The 26,949-nt window shown below is 49.4% G+C and overlaps 1 protein-coding gene across 1 annotated transcript in view; it reads left to right on the top strand.

The window, feature by feature from the left end:
* Nucleotides 1-26,949, top strand: part of PRKCB (protein kinase C beta) — a 168,626-nt gene that overhangs the window by 122,468 nt on the left and 19,209 nt on the right. The window contains exons 10-13 of the mRNA XM_054994913.1: nucleotides 14,619-14,792; nucleotides 19,954-20,045; nucleotides 20,260-20,322; nucleotides 21,354-21,492. Of these exons, the coding sequence (XP_054850888.1) occupies nucleotides 14,619-14,792; nucleotides 19,954-20,045; nucleotides 20,260-20,322; nucleotides 21,354-21,492 (468 nt within the window). The remainder of the gene's footprint in view (nucleotides 1-14,618; nucleotides 14,793-19,953; nucleotides 20,046-20,259; nucleotides 20,323-21,353; nucleotides 21,493-26,949) is intronic.

The raw sequence follows: 26,949 nt of genomic DNA, 5'->3' as shown, positions 1-26,949 counted from the left end.
TTCACCACAGTACAGAGGGGTGCCTCAAGCCGCTCCGATGGTGTACGGAGCAAATGAAGCCTATCAAGTACCATTCATGGCACAGAGACATGTTCACCCACCCCCAGAGCGGACCCAATCCAGCAGTGGGACTGCTGCAAGGATGGTTCAAATAGGAGGCCATTTTGACGGAAACCCTGGAAACTTTGGATTTTTTATAGTACAAGCCATGGAATTTTTCCAAGATTGGGGACATTTGTTTCCTACGGAACACAGTAGGGTGAGCCATTTAGGATCTTGAATAAGGTGCCCGGCAGCTGAGTGGTATGTAACTTTACATAACATGGGAGCACCTGAGCTGTATGATTTAAAAGGTCCCGATGGCAGGTCTCTAAAGATCCTAAACCACCAGAGGTGAGAGAAAGACGGGCCATACTGTTTATGCCTGTGATGTTACTGAATCCAAAAAACGGAACTCATGTGCAGGTGCAAGCACTAATAGATTCCGGATGTTCCTGGGACTTAATATCGCCAGCCCTGGTGACAGGACTAGGACTTGAACTAATAAAACTCAAAGACCCTATAGTATTTGAACAAATGGATGGGTTTAGTATGACTCCTGCACCCTATAAAACTGAGCCTACCCCGACAGGCATGGGGGATCATTGGGAGAATTGAACATATGTAGTCAGTGATGTAGCCAAATATCCCTTGGTACTGGGAAGTTGTTGGCTGTGGGACCATGACCCGTACATCAAATGGTCCACCGGAATGGTGATCTTTAAAGGAGATCGTTGTGCAAAACATGCATGGACTAAAGTGTGGGGGTGGGAGGCACCCTCCCCATTAGAAACCATGTTATTGACCGCTGAAGAGGAAAAAGCCATTCCCTCCGAATATCAAGATTTTAAACAAGTGTTTGATGAAAAAGAAGCTGATGAGCTCTGTGGCGGAATGGGTGCTGGCTCTCAGTCCGGGCAACTGAGCCGCCATCAATGGCCTGCTAGCCCCGCTATCCGCCTCCCACCGTCCCTGGTGGGCATGGCTCACACTCTTCGTCGCTGCCACCACTCACTGACTTGTACACCGCCTGACTGAGGGGCAGTGAGACCCCTCTGCCTGAGGTTCCTTACTGGGATGTGAATTCCCCAATCTTTGGGTGGGCCCTGGGGAATTGGCAACCCACCAAGGTCTGGCCTGATCAGTTCTCCTGGGCTCCCTCTCTTCCTGTAGGGTGCCAAGTGGGAGAGCTTACGTAGTCAGAGCACCACAAAGTCCTTTATATTCCAAAAAAGTATAATTTAATAACTATATACAGAGCACTATATACAAAGCAGGTAAAGGCACCACACATAGGGGTAGACCCCCCCCCCTGTTCAGAACTCACAGGGCAGAAAATCAAACTGAAGAGAACCGCCGTCTGCTTCCCCTGCCACACTGTTCCCTACTCTACCTTAAGGGGGGGGGGTGGTCCTCAGGGAAGGTTCACTCTTTTTGTTTCCTTTCTGCTGCCTCCCAGGCCCTCCACATTTAGGGCCTAGGCAACGGGGTTTCACCCAGCAGCAGAATTCTCTCCTTCTTCAACCAAGAAAGAGACTAACTCACTTTTTTCCCTCAGGATCGGCTGGGTATATCTATTCAGGCTCCACCCCTTATTTTTCCCGCACTTTCTTGGCCCCGGGGCAGCTGGGAGCTGTAGTCCAGGAAGAAGGGCATCCCAAACCAAGACTCCTGCGGGCCTCTCCCTGGCCCTACAGCCCATTAACCCTCATGGGGAACATTCCCCCCCCCTTTTTAAAGACAGATTAACAGCAACTGGCACTCATTTCAGCCTTGGTAACCATTTCGTTACAAGTTCCCCCCTCATAGGGGCACGGACTGTGCTATTGAACTCATTCCAGGGGAAAAGTTGCCAAGATGGGCGGCTTAGACTGTGTACTGATTATCGTGGAATAAATGCTGTGTCCATGTCTAATGCTTACCCCCTCCCTTTGATCAGAGACTTGCTCAGTGTGGTGGCACAAGGGAAAATTTTTTCAAAGCTGGATCTAAAAGGTGCTTACTTCCGAATCAGAATAAGGGAGGGGGATGAATGGAACACTGCCTTCAATACTCCCTTGGGGCAATTCGAATATCTTGTGATGCCTTTCGGCCTATAGGGAACACTGGGTGTGTTTATGAAGTTAATGAAGTGCTGCATGAATACCTGTACAAAGGTGTGGTTGTTTACCTAGATGTTTGTTTACCTATTCTCCTGATAAAGAATCCCATATGCAATTTGTCAGAAAGGTGCTGACCGCTTTAAAAAAGCACAAACTACCAGTAAAATTGTCTAAATGTGAGTTCCATAAAGAGGAACTGGACTTTTTGGGATACTGAGTCTCACATCAAGGACTTAAAATGGACCCGGCAAACGTTCAAGCCGTAGTAGGGTGGGAACACCCCCAAAACAAGAAGACAATTGCAGTCATTTCTGGGGTTTGCTAACTTTTACCGGCCCTTCATAAAGAACTTTGTTCAAATCACTCTTGTCATGGCCCAGTCTGGACTCAGTGAGGGTGAGGTCTCCTCTGGAGGAGAGGAGCCTTGTGTAGCCAGCCAGGACTCCTCAGGAGAAGAGCTGTGTAGCCAGCCCTAGCCCTGACTCAGCAGAAGCTGGTGATCAGGAGCAACAGCTGCTGGCTGATCAGAGCTTACAGCCAGCAGCTGAGGCACCAGCACCCTCTGGCCCCAATACCACAGGGGAAGCTCAGCCAGGGACATCCAAGGCTAAAGGTGAGGTGCAGCCAAGGGCCTCCACCCCCCCAGTTTCACACATGCCCAAAGAACGCTGCAGACAACGCCAGAGATTGGAACTGCAGGAGAGACGGCGCAGTGCTCGTCTCCTGAGCTAACACCAGCTGCTGGAGAGTGATGATGAGTAGCATCAAGATGGAGCCCCAGCAGCTGGCTGAAAACCACGCCTGGCTATAAAAGCCAGTCTGGAGAAACTGCCAGGTGTGGAAGCAACATGTTGATTATCTGCAACCACTTCCTGGAACCTTGCATCTTGTTCTTGCCTGCATCTTGACTTGATATTCTCGTGCTCTGACCTATGGACTGGACTTGGCTTTTGGATTCTGGACACACCCCTGGCATTTACCTTGTGCTCTGACTATTGACTGGACCTGGCTTTTGAATCTTGAACACTCCTTTGGCTTTGTGTTAGTGCTTGGACTATCAGCTTGGGCGAGCCCAGCCCATGACAGCTCTTCCCCTAACAGAATTGCTAAAAACCAAGGGGAAGGGAACGCAAGGGGAAAAAAACAGTGCTAAATTGGACTGGAGAATGCCAGGAAGCTTTTGAAAAGCTGAAAAAACTGTTTGTTTCGGAACCAGTTCTACAACACCCTGATGAGAGCCGAAAATTTGTGGTCCAGGTTGATCCTAGTGACACCGCCGTAGAGGGGTCCTCCTACAACTAAATAAAGAAGGGAAATTGTACCCCTGCACATATATCTCAAACAAATTCTCTGAAACTGAACGCAATTGGAGCGTATGGGAGAAAGAATCTTTTGGGGTGAAATTTGCACTCACCACCTGGCGACATTGGTTAGAAGGGGCTAAAGTGCCTTTTGAAATATGGACTGATCACAAAAACTTAGAAGCGTTACGCACCCCCCATAAACTGAACGCCAAACAGAATTCTTTACCAAATTCAACTTCACGTTGAAGTACCTCCCTGGCTGATCAAATTTCCTAGCGGACGCACTTTCATACATGCCCCAACATGACAGCCAGAAGGAGGAGATAATTGATACAGTTTTCTCACCAACTCAATTGGGAGGAGCGGTGACGACACGCAGCCAAGCTGAGAAAACACAAAGCAGCATGAAACCTGATCTCTCAGAATGGGAGAGAGAATAAAAGCTGAAACAGAAAGAGAGGGGGGAAATGTGCCCAAAGCAGAACTGAAACAGGAGGGAGATGGCCAATGGTACAGAATGGGCAAACTATACATCCCAGCTAGTTTAAGGAAAGAAATTTCACAACAATGTCATGATGCCAAAACAGCTGGACATTTTGGGTATCTTAAAACCCTACACTTAGTACAAAGACAGTTTTGGTGGCTAGTGATGAGAAAAGATATTTCTCAATATGTATCCTCCTGCCCAGTGTGTATAATGGGAAAATCTAGGAGGGGAAAAACCCCTGGACTATTGCAACCTTAGAAACCCCTCCTAGACCGTGGACTGAGATTTCAATGGACTTTACCACTGATCTTCCCCCCTCGAAAGGATATACAGACGTTTTAGTAGTGGTGGATCTGTTTTCAAAATAGGCTCATTTTATTCCTTGTACTACAATTCCTACAGCCAAGAAACTGGTGAGCCTGTTCATAAAACACATGGTCAAACTGCACTCATTCCTAATAAGGTAATATCCAACCGAGGTCCACCGTTGCCAACTTCTGGAAGGAGCTTCTCAAAATTACTGGAATTAAACAAGGTCTTAGCTCTGTCTACCATCCCGAGAGCGACGGACAATCGGAATGCACAAAGCAAGTGTTGGAACAGTTTTTAAGATGCTACATTAACTATCAACAAGATAATTGGATTGATTTTCTTGATATTGCCGAATATGCATATAACAACTCAATACACAGCTCTACAGGAGCCACCCCTTTTAAAATTGTACATGGATATGAGGGAAACACCTTACCTTTTGTTACAACAGCCAGGAGATCTAGAGGAATGCTGGACTAATTTAACTTCCCAATGGGGAATCATCCAAAAGACTTTGGTTAAAGCAAAAGAGGACTATAAGAAATTTGCTGACGGAAAACGCTCTGAACAATAGAAACTACAACCAGGAGACTTTGTATACATTTCCACCAAAAACATTAAAGGAGAACAACCTAGCAAAAAAATGGGATGGAGATATTTAGGACCTTTTCCTATAAAGAAATTAATCAATGAAGTAACTGTAGAAATTGAACTCCCCAAGAATTTAAGACAAATCCACCCAGTATTTCACTTCAGCTTTCTGAAAAAGGCTCCCGCACCTGACCAGTGGCAACCAGAACGGGGCCCCCCACACCCGATGCTGGTGGATGGACATGTTCATTATGAAGTGAAAGAAATCCTGGATTCTAAAATAAAACACAACAAACTTTTCTACCCAGTCAGGTGGAAGGACTTTGATGAATCTTACAAGGAATGGGTAGAACAATCCCATATGAATGCACCTGGACTTGTTTCAAACTTCCATAAACTTTACCCTGACAAACCCCGCCCTTGAAAAGAGGGGCCATCCTTAGGGAGGCAGAATGTCATGTCTGAACCCCATCCATGCCAATGCTACAGCTGACCTGTTGTTCTGAATCAATGTTTCATGCTATAACTTGATGTCATGTTGCCAGTGTCATAACTGTTTCTTTCACAGGCTTACTGCAGGTGCTTTATCTAACGGACTGCAGAAACATTCGGTGCTTCTGACCTTGTATACTGCTCACTCCCATGCACTGCTCTGTCTCGACTTTGATCTTTTGCTTTCTCAGTGTCTCGACTTGATAGTATAAATGTGCGAGACATTCTCACACAAGTTCGCGCCAAAAGTCCTGTTCACTGCAGGGCTGGATCGAGGGGGGGCAGGGGGGGTAGTCTGCCCCCAGCACCACCAGGGATGGGGCTCCGGGAGCAGCTGCCAGCTGCTGGAGTGCGCAGCCGGCAGCATGGGCAGCCTCGCAGCCCCCTGCGTTGCCTTTCGCCTGCCCCGCAGGACAGAGGGCAGCTGGCTTGCCGCGCACCCCCTGTCCTGCAGGGCAGGCAAAGGGCAGCACGGCCATGCACACCATTCACCTGCCCTGCAGGAGAGGGGGCAGCTGGCCGCCCCCTGTCCTGCGGGCCAGGCGCATGGTGCGGGTGGCCTCGCATCCCCCCGCGCTGCCTTTTGCCTGCCCTGCAGGACAGTGGGTGCGTGGCAAGCCAGCCACCCCCTGTTCCGCGGGGCAAGTGAAAGGCAGAGCGGAGAGTGCGAGGCCGCCTGCGCCATGCGCCTGCGGGGAGGCGAATGGCATGGGTGGCTTCCCAGCCCCGCACACTGCCTCCACCGCCCTGCGTGATGACGTCACCAAAATGACATCATCACGCCACGCCAGGAGCGTGCGCACACTGCGTGCATGCGCAAGGCCGGACTAGGGTTGCCCCGGGTGCCGGCAAGTCTAGATCCGACTCTGGTTTACTGTTGGGAGGGGGAAAGAGCAACTGTGTAGGTTAAAGGGAAAGGATTTTCCCACATGTTACTATCTTGCTCTTACTGCTTAGATACTTACCTTGCTTCTGAGTAACCCTATGGACGTATCTATGGAAATGATTTGATTTCTGAATAAAACATTTAACCAAGAGCCTGGATTTCTTGTTGCAATGGAACAGGGATCTATCTGCCATAGCCTGTCACCGGTAGCCTGACATCAGGAATTCTGCCACTTGCACTAGGAAGTACCCCAACTCTTCGGGGTCCCCTTCAAAGCGAGCTACCAGCTTGCATAGTCCCAATGGCTGTTGGGGTTGAGCTGCCAGTACTCCACCCGATGGTGGTAATGGGACTCCTCCAGGTGGCCCTCTGCCTGGCGGCACAGGTAGAATCTGTGGCTGCACTGGCACTTGGGCTCCTTGCCCATCCAGAGGCACTTGGGCTCCTTGCCCACCTGGGGGCGGGGGGTGTTGCTAATCCCCTGGTCATGAGGTTGCTCGATTGGGCCTGCTGCCTCAGTCCACTGGCTGATCCAGCTGGAGGGTCACTCACAGGAAGTCCTGGACATTCCGCATGAACTCATACATGCCACACCTCATCTCCCCCACTTCAGCCCGAAGCTCTTGTACTGCTTCACCAGAGATTGCTCCCAGCAACTCTTCCGACTCTGGTTCCTTGTCCAGACCCCCCTCTCCCTCAAGGAGGTCCTCTCCCAGGCCTAAACTCTGTTTAAACAGGCAGCTCCATCAACGATCCAGCATGTCCATTCCCCTCCTGGCCGACACTACTTGATGGGTCCATCCTCGTGGGGTGCCTTCAAACAACCCCTGGTAGCTGAGCTCACTCCTGGGAAGGCAGAAGCGGGGCTGTGCCCCTCCTTCAACCCAAGTGCTCACGTTGGGTCTGTAACGAAATGGTTGCCAAGGGTGAGATGAGTGCTGGTTGCAGTTCATCTGTTTTAAAAAGGAAAAAAATGTTCCCCATGAGGGTTAATGGGATGTAGGGCCAGGGAGAGGCCTGCAGGAGTCTTGGTGTGGGACGCCCTTCTTCCTGGACTACAACTCCCAGCTGCCCCGGGCCAGGAAAGTGCGGGAAAAATAAGGGGTGGGGCCGGAATTGAGACACTCAGCCGATCCTGAGGGGAAAAACGTCAGTTAGGCTCCTTCTGGGTTGAAGGAGGAGAGGCTCCTGCTGCTGGGTGAGAGCCGGGTGCCAAGGCCCTAACTGTGGAGGGCCTGGGAGGCAGCAGAAAGGAAATAAAAGGTGAACCTTCCCTGAGACCACCACCACCCCCTTAAGGCAGAGTAGGGGACAGTGTGGTAGGGAAAGCAGACGGCGGTTCTCTTCAGTTTGATTTTCTGCCCTGTGAGTTCTGAACAGGGGAGTCTACCCCTATGTGTGGTGCCTTTACCTGCTTTGTATATAGTGCTCTGTATATAGTTATTAAATTATACTTTTTGGGAATATAAAGGACCTTGTGGTGCTCTGACTACGTAACCTCCCCCACTTGGCATGCTACAGGGAGGGAGGGAGCCCAGGAGAAACTGATCAGGCCGGACCTTGGTGGGTTGCCAATTCTCCAGGGCCCAACCAAAGATTGGGTAATTCACTTCCCAGTACGGAAATTCAGCCAGAGGGTCTCACTGCCCCTCAGTCAGACGGTGTACAAATCAGTGAGTGGTGACAGCGACGGAGATGAAGAAAGCCGAGATGGAGATGAAGAAAGCCGAGATGGAGATGGAAAAGCAGCGTCTTCTGGCGCAGGAGGAGCAGCGTAGACATGAACGCCTTCAAGTGGGTCAAAGCAACAAGATCAGAGTCACTCCCAAGGATTTCGTCCCCTACAAAGAGGGGGAAGACCCATCAGTCTATTTGTCCAACTTCGAAAAGGCGGCAACTCAGTGGGGTCTGGCAGAAACAGACTTCATGGCCTACCTCTGCAGCATCTTGACAGGGGAGTTGGCTGCAGTGTACCATAGCATGCCTAGCCAGGAAGGAGGAATCGCCTTCAAAGATTTCAAGTCAGCTGTGTTTAAACGGTTCCAGTTGGGACCCAACCATTTTCGCAAACAGTTTAGGGCCTTAAGCCCACTGCAGTGTAAATCCTATATGGAGCATGGTGCTAAACTGGGAGAAATGTGGGAAAGGTGGCTAACTGAAGCCAAGGTAAATGATATGAAGGGGGTGTCCCAACTGATGCTCCTTGACCAGTTGTACTCCGAGGTGCCTAGGGAGTTACAATGCCTGATCAAGGACAAGGAGCCCAGAACCCCTGCTGAGGCCACTGACCTGGCAGACAAGCTGGTAGCCAACCGAGAAGGGGTGGAGTGGAAAAATGGGGCAGGGGGCGGGGCCAGAGGGGTGGAAAACCAAGCCCTCCTCCTTGGAGAAAGGAACTTATTACCCCAGTGGGCCCTAAGAAAACCCCAGAGATGCCCATGAGAAACAAAGCCCCTAGTCGAACGTGTTATCATTGTGGGGACCCAGGGCATATAAAAATTACTTGCCCTAAATTGGAAACAGCATCTCCCAACCCCCCTCCTACGGTGCCAGCTGTCTCAAAGGTGAAAGAAGGGAAGGTGGCATTAATCCAACATGAATGCCTGTTTGCCACAATGAAGGCCCTTGATGATTGGGCTGATTTTGTAGAACCAGTGAGGGTAAAAGACCCATTGGTTCTAGGGTATGCTGATATGGGTTCATCCATCTCGCTTATACGGTCTGACCTGGTATCTGACACGGATGTACTACCAAACAAGGTTTTTAAGATTGTGGGGGCTTGTGGAGGATCTCAGACGGTACCAGTGGTAAGGGTGCCCCTGGAATGGAGGGAAAAGGTTTACCTCGTGGAGATGGGGGTGAAGACAGACCAACCTTACCCAGTACTGCTAGGCGGGGACCTTCTGGCAGGCCAATTTCCCATAAATGTAGTGACCCGCAGCCAGACCTTAAAGGGTGGAAAACAGCTGGCCCCAGTTCCAGGGAGAAAAGAGACCCATGGGGAAAGTAAGTCAGTTAACCCTGGGGGGAAGCCTGAAGGCGTAGGCCAGGTAACCTTAGAGGGGAGGGTCCAACCCATCCCTGATCCAGAAAAAGGGGACAGCTGTAACCAGCTCCAGGGGGAGGAAGGTGAGTCCTCAGAAACAGAAGGTCTCCCATTGGACCCCCCTGAAGCACTAGATGATGAGATAGTAGGAGGAGAAAGGCTCATACAGGAGCCACAAGAAGATAACCTAGTAGAAGAGGTCAGCAGGGAACAATTTACAGGCAGTTTGGGAGATCCAGGGGAGTTCAAGGAAGAGACTCAGAAGGATCCTAGCTTTGAATCCCTTCGACAGGCTGCTATAGAGCAGGAAAGAGAGCGATGGTTGTTGTGGGTTTTCCGGGCTGTATTGCCGTGGTCTTGGCACTGTAGTTCCTGACGTTTCGCCAGCAGCTGTGGCTGGCATCTTCAGAGTTGTAGCACCAAAAGACAGAGATCTCTCAGTGTCACAGTGTGGAAAAGGTGTTGGCAGGTCATTTATATCTACTCAGGAGGGGTGGGGTTGAGCTGAGTCATCCTGTAAGAGTTTCCCAGGGTGTGGAATGCTAATGGCGGGAGGCTTCACTGTATCCTGAGGAGGTTCTTTTGCATATGGATTGGTGCTTGATGTGCTTATCTTCTCTGCAGGGCTATTGTCGGGTGTAGAGTGTTTTGTTCCACACTGTGACACTGAGAGATCTCTGTCTTTTGGTGCTACACCTCTGAAGATGCCAGTCACAGCTGCTGGCGAAACGTCAGGAACTACAATGCCAAGACCACGGCAATACAGCCCGGAAAACCCACAACAACCATCGTTCTTCCAGCCGTGAAAGCCTTCGACAATACATAGGAAAGAGAGCCTTCTAAAAATACTATGGATCAAATCATATGGGACCAAGGGAGGCTGTATAGGATGTGGTGGCCGCAAGAGAATCCAAATCCTGGGCAGGTGGTGAAACAGCTAGTAATACCAGCCAAGTACAGAAGAGACCTACTGGGACTAGCCCATGATATCCCTTGTGCCGGGCACCTAGGTGCCAACAAGACAAGGCAGAGGTTGCGATTTAATTTCTACTGGCCTAAACTGGCACAAGATGTGAGGGAGTATTGCAGGACCTCCCTAACAGGCCAGAGAGTGGGTAAGGTGGGGTGCAAGACCAAAGCCCCCTTACAGCCCCTTCCTATTATGGGAGAAGCCTTCCAGAGGGTAGGCATTGACATTGTGGGGCCGTTCCCAAAACCCACCCAGAGGGGGAAGAGATACATACTGACATTAGTAGATCATGCCACACGATATCCAGAAGCCGTGGCTTTAGCCTCCACTGAGGCACCAGTCGTAGCTGGGGCTCTAGTTAAGATTTTCTGTCAGCTGGGGTTTCCGACAGAAATTTTAACTGATCGTGAGCAAAATTTCCTGTCCAACCTAATGGAGAGTCTATGGAAGTGCTGTGGGGTATGCCATTTAAAAACTACTGTGTACCACCTTCAGACCAGTGGATTGATGGAAAGGTTCAATGGTACCTTAAAGGGAATGGTGAAAGCATATGTGAATTCGCATCCTCAGGATTGGGATGAGAAACTGCTCCAACTGTTGTTTGCCAATCATGAGGTACCCCAAGACGCAACCGGCTTTTCTCCCTTTGAACTGATGTTCGGGAGGAAGGTGCGGGGGACACTGGATCTGGTGAGAGAGAATTGGGAGGAGAAAATCTCCACGGCTAAATGGTCAGTAGTGGACTATGTCCTTTCTTTCAGGGAAAGGTTGAAAGACATGATGACCCTGGTAAAGGGAAATTTGGCCAATGCACAAACCAACCTAGAAAGTGATCTGAAGGCCGTTAGGAAGGCTGGGCTTACGGTGAAACTGAAAAAATGTCAATTTGGACTGTCTGAAGTCATGTACCTAGGACATCAAGTAGGGAGTGGGACAGTAGGCCCCCTGTGGGACAAAGTAGAGGCCATCCAAGATTGGGAACCACCTAAGACTAAGCGTCAAGTGAGAGCGTTTCTGGGACTTGCAGGACACTACAGAAGATCTGTTCCTAACTTTGGGGCTGTTGCAGAACCACTCTCTTCACTCACCAGAAAGAGACTACCGGACAAAGTAGAGGGGACACCAGCCTGTCAGACTGCATTCGAAGGGATGAAGCAGGCATTGGTGCCTATGCCAGTCTTAAGAGCCCCGGATTTCTCTAAAAGATTCTTCGTAGCTACAGATGCATCTGACCAAGGAATTGGTGGAGTGCTGCTACAAGACTGGGAAGGGACTAAACACCCGGTAGCCTACCATAGCCGAAAACTCATCCCCAGGGAAAGGAACCTGTCATCGGTCCAGAAAGAATGCCTTGCAATTGTGTGGGCTTTGGACAAACTGAAACCTTATGTCTGGGGCCAAGAGTTTACTTTGTTAACTGACCACTCTTCTCTCCAGTGGCTACAAACGATGAAGAACACCAACTCAAAGCTACAATGTTGGTCCTGGAAAATCCAGGAATTTGACATGAAGGTGGAACACATCCCAGGACGGGCCAACATAGTGGCTGACTCCCTATCCAGGAAGGACGACGGAGGCTGAAGGGACTATATCTTCTTGAGTAACGATATTGTTAGGTTCTGTAGGTTATATGTTTGTTTTGATGTTGACACACAGGTTAATGAGTTGGCAGACATGATACCCTCTTTTGGGGAGATTCGGCTCCAGTCCCCCCTTCTATGGAAGAGGGGTCCTCCGTGTCAAATCTGAGGAGGGGGAGGCGTAACGAAATGATTAACAGGGGTGAAATGAGTGCCAGTTGCTGTTAATCTGTTTTAAAAAGGAAAAAAATGTTCCCCATGAGGGTTAATGGGCTGTAGGGCCAGGGAGAGGCCCGCAGGAGTCTTGGTGTGGGACGCCCTTCTTCCTGGACTACAGCTCCCAGCTGCCCCGGGGCCAAGAAAGTGCGGGAAAAATAAGGGGTGGAGCCTGAATAGATATACCCAGCCGATCCTGAGGGAAAAAAGTGAGTTAGTCTCTTTCTTGGTTGAAGAAGGAGAGAATTCTGCTGCTGGGTGAAACCCGGTTGCCTGGGCCCTAAGTGTGGAGGGCCTGGGAGGCAGCAGAGAGGAAACAAAAAGAGTGAACCTTCCCTGAGGACCACCCCCCCCCTTAAGGTAGAGTAGGGGACAGTGTGGCAGGGGAAGCAGACGGCGGTTCTCTTCAGTTTGATTTTCTGCCCTAGGAGTTCTGAACAGGGGGGGGGGGGGGGTCTACCCCTATGTGTGGTGCCTTTACCTGCTTTGTATGTAGTTATTAAATTATACTTTTTTGGAATATAAAGGACCTTGTGGTGCTCTGACTACATAACCTCCCCCACTTGGCATGCTACAAGAAGGGAGGGAGCCCAGGAGAAACTGATCAGGCCACACCTTGGTGGGTTGCCAATTCTCCAGGGCCCAACCAAAGACTGGGTAATTCACTTCCCAGTACAGAAATTCAGCCGGAAGGGTCTCACTGCCCCTCAGTCAGGCGGTGTACAAATCAGTGAGTGGTGGCAGTGACGGAGAGTGCCCTCCCTTTGCCCAGGCTTTTCACATCCCTTTTAAAGATTTCCAGTTGATTATTGTTAATGTTTATATGCCCCCTTGTCAAGACAATAATATGCTCAGAGTTCATTGGAATTCGCTGAAAGACTATCTCTCCAGTTACTCTATTAAATTCCCCGAGGCCTCCTTCCTTCTTGTGGGAGACTTCAATGCTAGAATAGGTAGCGACAATGAACAATTGGACAGAGAGTGTGAGCCACGCCCACCAGGGATGGTGGGAGGCGGATAGCGGGGCTAGCAGGCCATTGACGGCGGCTCAGTTGCCCGGACTGAGAGCCAGCGCCCGTTCCGCCACAGGGTCCACGCTCATCCACGAGGTCTTCAGATTTTCCCTCTGTCGGCCCTGTAGCACTGGTATCCTCTCCCCCTTCTGCTGCCATGGCTCAGGTGTCAGGATTCAACAGTTGCTCAGTTCCAAGGACCAGAGGGTAGGGATTCCTGACAATCTATAAGGAGCTGCCAAGTAATTCTCAAATACTGGGGGGGGGGGGGGGCGCAGCGCATGCGTGAATAAGGTGAACCAGCAGCCCGCTGAGTGTCAGGGTATCCTTTTGCTCCGGCTCCTGATCAGAAGGAGCCCCTTCTGAGCTGATGCCTTGTGAAATAATTTGTTTTCCAAGAAACGTGCCATAGAGCAGGCTAGCGAGCGGGTGGTGGGGCGGCTTTGTTTTGTAAGCAATCCCACAGCAAATTGAAGCCGTGTATCTTAAAAATTGGCAGGGTATATTGATATTTTTCAGCAGCCTCCCTTCAGCTTGATTTGATTAATGACGGGAAATTAGGCTGGCAGGAAGCTCTGGAGCTTTTCGTTATGATAAATAAATCGGCTGGTCACCACAACTGTTTTAAAATATTAGGAGAACGAGTCGTTCTGCACAAGAGAAAGTGGGAGGTGCAGGGTTGAGAGTCGGCTGGACCACTGCACGGGGTTTGCCAGGCAGGCAGCAGGAGCTTTTCTGTTCTGGCTCCCCAGCACAAGAACTCCCTTGCTGGCTCAGACCAGCATTCAGCTCCCAACATCTGGGGGCCAGGGGCTTCTGTGCCACGCCCACACGGGGTCCGGAAGGAAACGTCTGTTCCCGTCTCTGGTCTCTAGCACTGTCCTGCTTCTGTTTGTGGGGCAGCTGAGACCCAGGGTGCCACACCAGACTATGAGTCCTTGGGGCCCCACCCTACCTCCTCTGACTGGCATCAGCTTCCCGAGGGCTCTGGTAGAAAGGCTCTTGCTTAGATGGAGAAGCCAGCAGCCTAACCTCCTCCGCAGGGTTGTTGAGGGGCAAAACGGAAAAGGTGAGGACGAAGCCCTTCCTTGGAGGAAGGGCAAGGTTAAAACCACCGATTCCCTGGTTGATTCAGTAGCGCTGAGCATGTGAAGCAATGTTCAGGATTAAAACGATACATTGCCTGGCCCTGATTAGAGTGCCAAACATGAATTGTTCAAGGCCCTAAGAAATGCTGCCATGTTTTCTAATTTGAGGGAGGCCCAGGCTCAGGGAGGCAGCTGCATGCTTGTAGTGTTCAAGGGTTAATGGCAAGGGCTGGTGCAAGTGATCTTGCCCCCCACCCAGGAAAGGAACTCCCATCACCGCTTCAGGAGCTGGAGGGCACTGCCAGCAGTGCCGCGGGTTGTAAGGAGCAATGGGAATCCCATTGGTGCCCTCCGCCTTGTGCTGCACCCTGGAGAACCAGCCCTGAGCAAACCACAATGTTTCAGGCACCAGGTGGGTGGCCCATGTGCTCGTGGACCAGGCAGGGCCTTGCCTGTTCTCAGTCTTTGTCCTGTGACTCTCTTTCGCTCCAGGTGATGTTGTCTGAAAGAAAAGGCACTGATGAGCTCTATGCTGTGAAGATCCTGAAGAAGGATGTGGTCATCCAAGATGACGACGTGGAGTGCACCATGGTGGAGAAACGGGTGCTGGCCCTGGCTGGCAAGCCACCCTTCCTGACCCAGCTGCATTCATGCTTCCAAACCATGGTAAGCTAGACCCCACTCTTGCCCCGCCCCATGCCAGTTTAGAGCCACCAGGCAGACACCATCAATGGTGGTGTTCACCCTGGGACCCACATGAGTGCACGCCAGCCTCCAGAATTTGGCCCATTCTGGAGGGTTTGGGGGAATAATGTTCTGCTAAGTGAGCAAACACTGAACTCTAGCCCAGACTGTCAGCCATCCCTTTCATCACGGACAAAGTGGGCATGCCTCTGAACATGTGACCCCGTGCATTGCCAGGCAAGATGGAGACCACCCCTGTCCCCTGCTGCATGAGAAGCTCTGAAAGGGACCTTCTTTGAAGCCAGCACTCCACAGTAGTGCCAGATGCCAACCCAAGCCAGGAATTTCTGATTTGTTATCCATGAATAATACCGGGCAAGAACTCTTTCAAACTTGACTGCCATTTGTGGCTGGCTGTTGATAAGAGGCAAGAGGAAATCAGCAAAGCCCTTTGAGGCTGTCTACAATGGAAGCTTAGAGGATTACATTGAAATGTCAGCCCAGCAATTTGATTTAGCAAAACACATTTGCTGCATTTTGAGAGTGGGGGGCTGGGGGGGCTCTTCTTTTTTTGTAGCAGGCAAATGCAATTTGGCGAAACTCTTTTGCATGGCTTTTTTCTGACATCTGAAGTGTGTCAGCACAGGATTAGCTCTCAGAGACTTGCCTGTAGCTTATCATATTGGTAACGTAATCAAAAATGTGTAGCAGAGGATGGTATTATCAGGTGCCACAATATAAAGGGCCTTACTTTGGAGGAGAGCCATCCCACCCGAGGCAGCTCTTTCCGTTTACTGGCATGGATGGAAATCTCCAATCTTCATCTCCAGGGAAGACAGAATTAACTTTGGGGGCCAGTGGCTTGGCCTTCTGTCCTTCTGGGAGCTCCTTGGTGATCCTCTGAGCCAGAATTAAACACCATCTCTCCAAAAATGATCAGAGCTTCAATCACGACTCAGATCACGGGGCAAGAGAGGTGGCCCCAGATCACGTTTGCCCCCTAAGTTGGCTCTGAAGTTCCCTTCCGTCTCTGCTACTCTTGTCCCTTGAAGCCACTCCTGTTGCTTTCCAAGGCATCGGGCAGAAAGGTCATCCTTAGCCCTGTTCCCTGAGGTCCTCCTTCCACTGCAGAGGCCTGGGAGTTGAGCCCATGGCATCTGCCACTGCCCTCAGGCTCCTCCCCACCCGGCCTCCAGGGGCAGACTGGCTCTTTCGCTACTTGGGGGCCGCCTAGCGGGCTGGCAGCAGCAGACCAGTCCAAACCCCAGCCGCCCTGGCAGCACAGCTCCAGCCTCGTGCTGCCCACAAGGCTGGGGATCAGTTCTCCATGCCCCTGTCTGCCTCCTCTCTGCCACTGGCTGCTTCTGCAGTGGTGCTGGTCCTTCGGATGGGCAATCAAGGCAAGAGGCACTCCATAGCACCAGGATTTAAGCTGCCACGTAGCTTGCATCTTCTGCAGTGCAAGGGGCTGTAGGGGGAACATCCACAGGAACTCCAGCTGAGTGCCCCGTTCTCCCTTGTTTGTGCACACAACCCCACTGGCGTGACTGGGGAGGATGGAGTTTAATTAAGGCTCTCTTCAAGCCTCTTCCCATGTGGTGTGGTAGCTGCAAGCTAGGCAAATGCAGGCAGGGGTGTGTGTGCTTTGCCAAGAACAAAGTTGCTTCAGAGCAGCCCTCCGTGCATGGTGGTTGCAGAGCCCTTCCTGCATCACCAAGGGCTGCAGGAAAAAGGTTTCCTCCAGTGCAATCCTATGAAGAGCTGCTTCAGATGCAGCCCTTTCATTCTAGTGGAGATTGGAGTGACTGCCTGGGACTAGACATGAAGCAACAACAAGAACTGTGACCAGCAGGGGAACCAGCACAAATCAAAAACATTTCAAATCATGAAAACATAAATATATTACAATGCAATCCTCAATAACACTCATTGAATGACATTACAACTATAAATAACATTTTGCGTAACTGTATCAAAAACACTTCAATAGGATACTCTATAGCAGTGACGGCGAACCTTTTTGAGCCTGAGTGCCCAAACTGCAACACAAAACCAACTAATTTATTTCAAAGTGCCAACACTGCAATTAAACCTGAATACTGAGGTTTTAGTTTAGAAACAACAACTCATAAAGTTGTCCAAACTAATTAACATATTTTGTCTTAAAAGAGCTCCCCCCACCCCATCGCAAAGTAAAGGAGCAGAGCAGAATGAATGCAAGCAGCTTGCGTTCCTTTGGAGCTCAGCCCCACTCGGCTTGCACTCATTCACTCATTTTCTCTCTCTCTTCCCCCTCTCACAAATGAAAGTAAAGGAGCAGAGCAGAAGGAATCCAAGAAGCTTGTGTTCTTTTGGAGCTCAGCACCACTCGCCTTGCACTCATTCACTCATTTTCTCTCTCTTCCCTCCCCCACCGCCCCAGTCACAAATGAAAGTAAAGGAACAGAGCAGAATGAATGCAAGCAGCTTGCGTTCCTTTGGAGCTCAGCACCACTCGGCTTGCACTCATTCACTCATTTTCTCTCTCTCTCCCCCTCCCCAGGTCACAAATGAAAGTAAAAGAGCAGAGCAGAATGAATGTAAGCAGCTTGCATTCCTTTGAAGCTCAGCATCACTCACCTTGCACTCATTCACTCATTCTCTCTCTCTCTCTCTCTTCTTCCCCCACCCGCCCGGGTCACAAATGAAAGTAAAGGAGCAGAGCAGAAGGAATCCAAGAAGTTTGTGTTCTTTTGGAGCTCAGCACCACTCGCCTTGCACTCATTCGCTCATTTTCTCTCTCTCCCCCACCCCCGTCACAAATGAAAGTAAAGGTGCAGAGCAGAAGGAATCCAAGCAGCTTGCGTTCCTTTGAAGCCCAGCACCACTCGGCTTGCACTCGGAGGAAAAGGCATCATGTGGGCGGGGCCAAAACCCACGCCTCCAAATGAGCCCCGGCTCGCGTGCCCACAGAGAGGGCTCTGCGTGCTGGCTGTGGCATGCGTGCCATAGGTTCGCCATCGCTGCTCTATAGCAATCTATACATGCAAAAATGAATCACTTCAAACAATGAAGGTGTATATACATCAGACCATATTTCCTCAGCCAGGTTACTCAGTCCTGTGGTACAATACTGTTTTTTCAAAAAGTATAGTTCACGGTAGGTATGTCCCACACACTGAAAACCCCACCATGAACGGGACTGGATGAGGGTCCAAACGATGGAGAGGGAAGAGGTGACGGTACCCCCGAAGGGTGTAACTCCTAGTATTGTGACTTTCAATTGCAGGTGGAGTATGGAGGAGAACGGAGGACCCGAAAGGGCCCCCCCCCACCCTACAAGCATCCGGTAATTCGGCTTGTTTCAAGCAATCTTCCTCAGGGGACAGCTCACAATCCACCTCTTCAATAAACTTATATATGAATGAATAAAGCACATTCTTAATAGAAATACTTCCATATCAATTGCAGCTATGGGCTTCTCTATTATCTACAAATCTTATCCAACTCTCAACGAAGAAAACTTTTATGCATACATTTCGGCTCATATACTGGAATGGTCATGATAAATACGCCCCACTGTCATAGGAGAATATATACTCACATGCTAATTAAAATTTAAAGGAATCCATACATAAAACAGCTCCATGGGTTTTTAAAGTGATAGTGTCAAAATGGATAACAATCCTATAGTACTCAATCAGCCCAAGAAACAGGATAAGTTTAATTCAGAATTGAGACCCTTGGGCTGCTATGTGCCCAAGCGGTGTATCCATTCTGCTCTCTGTATATCAAGCTGTCCTTCCCTACCTGACACGTGTAATACAGTGAACTTCAAATTAGTGGTCCCCGGGTGGAGCTCTGCAAAGTGCTCCATTAACGGAGCCTCCATCACTTGCTGTTCGCCATTCACGGCAGGGTTTTCAGTGTGTGGGACATAGACTGAGTAACCTGGCTGAGGAAATACGGTCTGATGTATATACACCTTCATTGTTTGAAGTGATTCATTTTTGCATGTATAGATTGCTATAGAGTATCCTATTGAAGTGTTTTTGATACAGTTACACAAAATGTTATTTATAGTTGTAATGTCATTCAATGAGTGTTATTGAGGATTGCATTGTAATATATTTATGTTTTCATGATTTGAATTATTTTTGATTTGTGCTGGTTCCCCTGCTGGTCACAGTTCTTGTTGTTGCTTTGTTCATCATTGGGGACCGCCTCCCCTATATTGCTATTGGGACTAGACATGGGCATGAACAGAAAAAAAACCCAAACATGATGTTCGTTGTTTGTTGCCATCTATGAACAACAAACAACGAACATTGACGAACATGACCTGTTCACGAACATGCTCGTTGTTCGTTGTTCATGGGGGCCAGCAGTCTCCAGACATCAAGACCCCTACCGCACCACTCCCAGAAACCCTACCTGAGCAGGCAGCAGGAAATGTACCAATAATAAATAATAGCTTGGCCCCAGAGCCTGGCAGCCGCCCTGAAACCTGACTGGGTAGATCCCTACCGCACCACTCCAAGAAACCTTACCTGAGCAGGCAGCAGGAAAGGTACCAGTAATAAATAATAGTTTGGCCCAGAGCCTGGCAGCAGCCCTGGAACTTGAAGAGGTAGATCCCTATCCCACCACACACAAAGAAAATTCAAGCTCCAATGCACTCTCCCTGTCTCTCTCTCAAAATGCCAACAGCAACTGTCTCTCCCTCACTGCCTGCAAAACCAGAGCTGGGAGCCCCCCTCCCCCCTGCTCTTTGCTTCCTTGTAACAAATTTGGAGCTCCACACTTGAAAGGAAGACCTGCCTATCAAGCTAAATTGGGCTTAGATTGGGGTTTCCAGGGCAACAGCAGGAGTTCAGACAGAGTTCAGGCAGTCCCTGCCTCCGGTTGCCAAGGGAATTGATTGCAGGTGCCAGACAGTCTGGGTTGATGAACAGCAACGAACAAGGCTTGCAACAACTACCTGTTCATGTAGAATGGGGCCGCGCAAACACTTTGTTTGCGAACAGCAGATTGGGCTATTCGTGGCTTTTTAAAGTTTGTATTGCTGTTCATGCCTATCTCTACCTGGGACTGCTCTGTCAGAGTCCTCTCAAGACAGCGGGATTCTAGGTCTCCATCTTTCTCTCCCCTTCCTTCTCTTTAGGATCGCTTATATTTTGTGATGGAATATGTGAACGGTGGTGATCTAATGTACCAGATTCAACAGGTTGGAAGGTTTAAGGAGCCCCATGCTGTGTGAGTTGAATGCTTATGGCTACTCATGTGCTTGATGTTTGCATGCCCTCAGGATTGGGGCTGGTAGCCCCTATGAAGCAAAGAGGAGGCTGGGAGGTTGCGGTTGTGGCGGTGGCAAGGACTCCCTCGGATGGGGGATGCCCGCTCGGAGGTTCCACCGTGTATAATTGGATTGCAAAGCTTTTCCTTCCTGTTTCTTAATCTTTAATTGCAGGTTCTATGCTGCCGAAATTGCCATCGGGCTGTTCTTCCTCCATTGCAAAGGCATCATTTACCGGTAGGGGGGCTCATTTTCTCCTCTCCACTCCCAGCCGAACTACCTCCCCCACTGATGGTGGCTGGCATTGGGGGGGGGGGCTTGAGTGCTCTTTTCCCCTCTGTCCCCCCCCGGCATCGCAGACTTTGTTGCAGGTGCTGCTTGGCAGAGATGCCCATTAAATGGACTGGCAGAGTCAACAACGCTGGAGGCTTCCCAGCATCCAGGACTATGAGCCAGATTTCCCTTTGTTCCAGCCCGGCTATGGAGGGAACAGTCGGAGAGAGCATCTCTGAAGCTTCTCTTTCCCCACCGTCTTAAATCTCACTTTTCTCGCCAAGAGGTTGCTGGCAGCCTGCCTACGGGGAGAGTGGGGGAAGGGCTCCGAAGTGGTCCTGACTCATCCCCAAGTTAAAAGCGGCACTTTGGGAGTGATTTGTCCTGAATCCTGTTGAGTTAACTAGCCATTTGATCTCCAGTGGTTCAGCATTCGGTAACATGACTTGGGCAGGATCAAAATTACTCACAGGCCTGGAACAGTGATCCGCACCAACTTCTAGAAGAAAACTTCTGTCCCGACGTGCTCCATGCCAAGGTTGCCACAGGCCCCAGCAGGAAAGCTGGGCAACCCTGGCAGGTGCCAGGTGCTCTTAGCCGCCTCCTAGAAAGATTCTCTTAATGTGGGCAAAAGCCAGAGAGAAAGACGTGTGGGGAAGTCTTCCTTTGCAAAGTTATGAGTTTGGGGAGGGGGGGATGTCTTCTGATATGGGTTTCAACAGGAAAGGCAGTCTAACATCTAAAACAAATAACACCATGTCATGTAAGGGCATATAAAATAACGGCAGGACCAGGCACCCAAACAAACACCCTCCACCCCCACCCCCGCCCGCCACTTGCTGAATGGAAGCTTTAAAAGACGTCCTGCGGATCTGGCTTCTGACCCAGCCTAGCTGCCACCCCTGTGCCTGCTCGGCGCTTCCTCCCTCCCCTTCTTTGGGTTCTGGTACTTTCAGCCTTGGGTTTCCTAACCCCTGTCTGTTGGAACTCTGCAGTGACCTGAAACTCGACAATGTCATGCTGGACTCCGAGGGACACATCAAGGTTGCGGATTTCGGCATGTGCAAAGAGAACATGTGGGATGGGATCACCACCAAGACCTTCTGTGGCACTCCAGACTACATTGCTCCTGAGGTGAGGCCCTGTTGCGAAGAGACGACCCGGATCCCTTCTCTTCAGTTGCTCCCGCTCACCAGATAACAGATCGAGTTACCAGATCAGAATATCAGGAGAGCCCGTCTAGTCCAGCGTCCAAGTCTTACACAATCAAAAAGAGTCCGGTAGCACCTTTAAGACTAACCAATTTTATTGTAGCATAAGCTTTCGAGAATCAAGTTCTCTTCGTCAGATGCCTGATCAAAACTGGGCAGATACAGAAGAGGAGGGGGGAAGAGAGAGAGAGAGGAAAGAAGGGGACATAAATCACAAGGGGACAGAATGCAATTAGCGTGGAGGCAATCAAAACATTCCTTTGCTTGGAAATGTAAACATCTCCTTTTGGTGTGCAGTCAGTTTGCCGTATTAGTTTGTAGCAGTGAAAGTATCCAATTCCTATGTAGTATAAGCCTTCAATAACCACAGCTCTCCCTGCCAGCTGCATCTGGACTCTTTTTGATTTTGCTACTACAGACTAACACGGCTAACTCCTCTGAAGTCTTACACAGGGGCCAGTTCGTTGCCCTGGAGCGTCAAACAAGCAGGGCACCGAGGACGAGGCCATGGCCTGATGCTGCCTCCCGGCACTGGCACTCTGAACAGGGAGAGCTCCTTCCGTCACTGTGGCTCAGCACCCCTGGCAGACCCCTCCTCCAGGAATTGGTCTGATCCCCTTTGAAAGCCATCTATGCCTGTGGCCATCATGACGCTCTCTGGCAGTGATTTCTACATTTTAATCACTTGCTGAGTAAAGAAGTGAAGCTGCCCTCCTGCAGCCCAAATCTGTGTCCTATCGTTCAGGGCAAATGCAGGCCTGTTCAAGTACAAGGTGTCCTTTGCTTGGGTGCTAAGTAATGCAACTGCAGCAAAATGTTGCTATGAAAACGTGCTGAGCTGCGTACTGTCTAAGACAAGTGCGGGAGAGGAAGGATTGTGGAAGGACAGGGGGAACAGAGCCTCAAGGGAGGCTCTTTTGGGAAGGCCTAGTAAGTATTAACAAAATTTGTGAGCAGCTTTGGTTTGGTTCCATGTAGGAAACAAGGCAGGAATTCTGACCTTTGATGGGGACCAGTTGACCCTGGCTGGCAAAGAGCTAAACTACAAGAGGTAAATTACACGAGGATGCACACGTGAAGGGAGTTGCAATGTTAGCCGGGAAGCTGAGTTTTAAAAGAGATCGGAAGTCTCTGTCAATTTCCCCTCTCTACCGAGCCAGCAAAGATGGCTCTGCAGAGGGTTTGTTAATTTCCTCTTTGCCTCCTGAAGGCTCTGTCAGTTTCACCTCCCCTTCTAGGCAGTGAAGAGGAAATAAACAAACCCTCTGAGGAGGGATCTTTGCTGGTTCTGTAGAGAGGGGAAATTGACAGAGCCTTCCCATCTCTTTTAAAACTCAGCTTCCCGGCTCACATGGCGACTCCCTTCACGTGTTCCTCCTCATGTAATTTGTCTCTTGTAGTTTAGCTCTCAGCTAAGAGCCTAGGGGTTTTACTAGATCCAGTGATGCTGCTAGAGAAGCAAATAAATGCAGCTGCTAAAAAGGCCTTCTCACAACTCAGACTAGCCTGGACGATAGACCCTTACCATGACACGGGTGACCTGGCCACCTGGATTCATGGCACAGTAACATGGAGACTAGGCTACTGTAACGCTCTCCATATGGTCTTCCCCTCAAAGCTGACTTGAAGATTCCAGCTGGTGCAGAATGCTGCAGACAGAGCAAGCACATCACTCCCGTTCTGCAGTCACTTCATTGGCTACTATCAGTTACCACGCTCAATTCAAAGTCATGACCATCACAGTCAAAGGCCTTCATGGCCTCAGCCCCTCATATCTGTGCAACCGCCTCTCCCCCTACGTTCTGCCATGGCAGTCTTGCTCATCTGGACAGGGCCTTCTGCGTGCACCACCCTGCAGGTGGGCAAAATCAACAGCTGCCTGCACACGGGCTTTCTCTGTAGTAGCCTCCACCTTATGGAATGGACTGCCTGAGGAAGTCAGGAAAGCCCCACTCTCCTGGTTTTCCACAAATTATGCAGAACCAAATTATTCAGGAGGCCTTTCACCCCAGATTTATAGGGCTATTTCATAAGAAGTAACTCAGAGTATGGACAGGGACTGTACGCTACTCTGTTGGGTACTGTCTGCTGATGTAGACATGCGCCTTGATTTCCCACTCCTTCACTTGAAGCCAGCTGGGTGACCTTGGGACAGCTACAGCTCTTTCCGAGCTCTCAGTCCCACTCACCTCATAGGATGATTGTTGTGAGGATAATAACAACACACTTTGTAAACCACTCTGAGTGGACGTTAAGTTGTCCTGGGCGGAATATAAATCAAATGTTGTTATTGTTGTTGATGATGATGTTGTTATTCCATGGTGTTTCCATACTGCTAAACCTGCCAAGTAAATTAGTTATACTTTGTTTCAGAAACATTTCATCTTCATGCTTGGTTTTCAAATTTTCTGCTACCATACCTTACTGTATCTCTGTCGCTGAATGGCCAGACAGTTGGTCAGTAGTGTACTTTGCTCAGTAAATGTCCTCGCAGTTGACTATATTGTGTTTTCACTTGTCCTGCATAATCCACCTTGGATCTCAGTGAGAAAGGCAGACTATTGATTGAAGATGATGATGATGATGATGATGATGATGATGATGATGATGATGATGATGATGATGATTCAGGAAATGAACTAGGTCTGTAGGATATTGGCTACCTGTGATAAATTACTGGGGCAAGGAAAGCCTGACCTCCATGAACATAATATAGCATTTCGCTAATTATGATTTGTTTATTAATAATGGAAGTGGACACACGGCACTGTGACATATTCAGTTTTCATTGTTATGGGTCTATTAATGGTCTGAGTTTGCTCTATTATTAAAAAATACTTTGAGCCTCCACTCAACTAACAGAAATATATATAAAAAATTAATTGCAGGCGCTTTAGTCAACGAATGAACAAATTTTGAATTTGCATACATTTGCACATGTGTGAAATGAAGTTTTGAAGAGAAAGCGCATACTTCCTTTATTTCCAGCAAAGTAGCAAGAGAGTAAAGATTGACCTCTTAGGATAACCCTGCAAAGCTGCATAAAGAAACAGAAATGTAGTGAACAAACTCGTATTGTGGTATTTAGTAACCAGTCCCTCTAAAATCACTTTGTTTCAAGAGTACAAATCCGCCTGAGCAATCCTCACCCCTGATGTTCTCGCTGCCCCTGCGGCTTCCTTCTCTGCCTTTAATTCCAGGTGGGGAGAATTTGAAGGGGAGTCACCGCAAGGCAGGCATTGTTGGGTGGGACTTGCAAGACAGAGGAGGAGGAGGAGGAGGAGTCTCGTGCCAGGGAGGGGGTGTGTGGCAATTCTTCCCCGCCTAGTCCTGGCAGGGGACGAACTGCAGCCGCTGCAGCTCTGGGCAGGGGAGGAGCTGAGCCTTGCCAAAGGAGGGCCAGTTTTTAACAATCCCCAGAGGGAGGCTCAGTTGCTTTCCGTGACGGACGCAGCATTGCAGCTGAATTACAAGCGCCTGTTGCTGATGCCACAGACAGAGAGAAACCTTCCAAACCTGCTGCGGGTGCTCTGGATGGGCGTGTATCACAACACGAATCTCTCTGGCTGGCAGCATATCAGGCAAATAAGTTCCCTACTCGTGTGCTTTACAACGATGCCCCAGAATGCTAAACTGTTTTGTGTGCGCATCTTTCCCAAGGAGATGTTCAATTATTTGCCCTAATTGTCCCTTGTTCTGCCAAGATTAATATGGGAGGCCTGCCAGTGTGAGACGGGGCTGCCGCACACAATTAATGCTCTTCCAAAGCGGCACAAACAACTGTTTTCCCTCAGTAGGCCACTGGACACCATCTTGAAATGCTTGTTTTCTCCCCCTTTGCTTTTATTTAACTATTTTTTATTTTTCAAAGAACTGAAAACAAGGCTTCAGATTACAAAACTGCAAAATAAATAGGAAATTATTGTAAGTCACCTTGGGCAACATGGAAAGGTAGGATAGAATAGCACGAACATGCTCTGATCGAGATGCTAGCTGCAATACAAACGAGATAGAAGAAATGCTTAATACACCAACCGGCCTACGTTTAGACTGCTTTGAACCAATTACAAGGACAACCTTAACAGGACCCTGGCATCTATGAAAGCCACTACTTGTGCGCTTGATCCTTGCCCTTCTTGGAATCAGGTAAGGACCTCATAAGTGAACCACTGAGATCTAATGTAAATCAATCGCTAACTCAGGGCATCTTCCTCTGGCTGCTCAAACAGGCAGTTATCCGTCCACTAATTAAAAAACCATCCCTAGACAAAACTGAGGTGGCCAATTATCGCCCAGTCTCTAATCTTCCCTTTCTGGGCAAAGAGAGCAGTAGCTAACCAACTCAGATCTTCTTGGATAGCTCTTGCCCTCTGGACCGTTTCCAGTCAGGATTCAGACCAGGGCATGGGACAGAGACAGCTCTAGTAGCATTAGTGGATGATCTCCGTCTCAATATAGACAAAGGCCACGCCTCCTTATTGCTCCTCCTGGATCTGTCGGCAGCCTTTGACACAGTAGACCATGCCATCCTGTTGAGGCATCTAGGAACTGAAGCGGGTATCAAAGGATGTGCCCTGGTCTGGTTTAAATAGTTTCTTATGGAACGGTCTCAAAGGGTTGCCATCAGAGATCAGCTATCTCCAGAATGGGAACTATCTTGTGGGGTCCCGCAGGGCGCAATCTTATCTTCCATGTTATTCAACCTCTACGTAAAACCTTTAGGAGAACTCATTCGCAGCTATGGAGTTGGGTGTCATCAATATGCAGATGATATCTCTATATCTCGCTATCCAGGTCCCCACAGGGCTCAGTATAAACCTTAGATCGCAGCCTGACAGCTGTGGTGAAATGGCTGAAAAATAACAAATTGAAATTAAACCCAGACAAGACCGAAGTGATGCTTGTTGGGAAGTCACATATCCTGAAAGACATTGCACTCCCCACTTTCAATAGAGTTCATCTGACCCTTGTAGAGTCGGTTAAGAGCCATGGGGTTATACTGGATCCAGCACTACTACTAGAAAAACAAGTTAAGGCAGCTGCAAAAAATGCTTACTACAACCTCACTCTAGCCTGGAAGATGGCTTCCTACCTCAACATGGCCGACCTGGCCACTTGGATCCACGCTCTGGTAACATCAAAACTTGACTATTGTAATGCACTATACGTTGGTCTCCCATCTAAGTTAACTAGGAGGCTCCAATTGATGCAAAATGCTGCAGCTCAACTGTTAGCAGGAGCATGAACATCACTCCCATCCTGCAGTCACTCCATTGGCTACTGTCCTCAATTCAAGGTACTGGTTATTACATACAAAGCTCTTCATGGCCTTGGCCCGGCATACCTCTGGGACCGCCTCCCACCCTATGTCCCTCCATGG

Source organism: Eublepharis macularius, chromosome 12, assembly GCF_028583425.1.
Source record: "Eublepharis macularius isolate TG4126 chromosome 12, MPM_Emac_v1.0, whole genome shotgun sequence".
Classification (NCBI taxonomy): Eukaryota; Metazoa; Chordata; class Lepidosauria; order Squamata; family Eublepharidae; genus Eublepharis; species Eublepharis macularius.
This window is presented reverse-complemented; position numbering and strand designations above follow the sequence as displayed.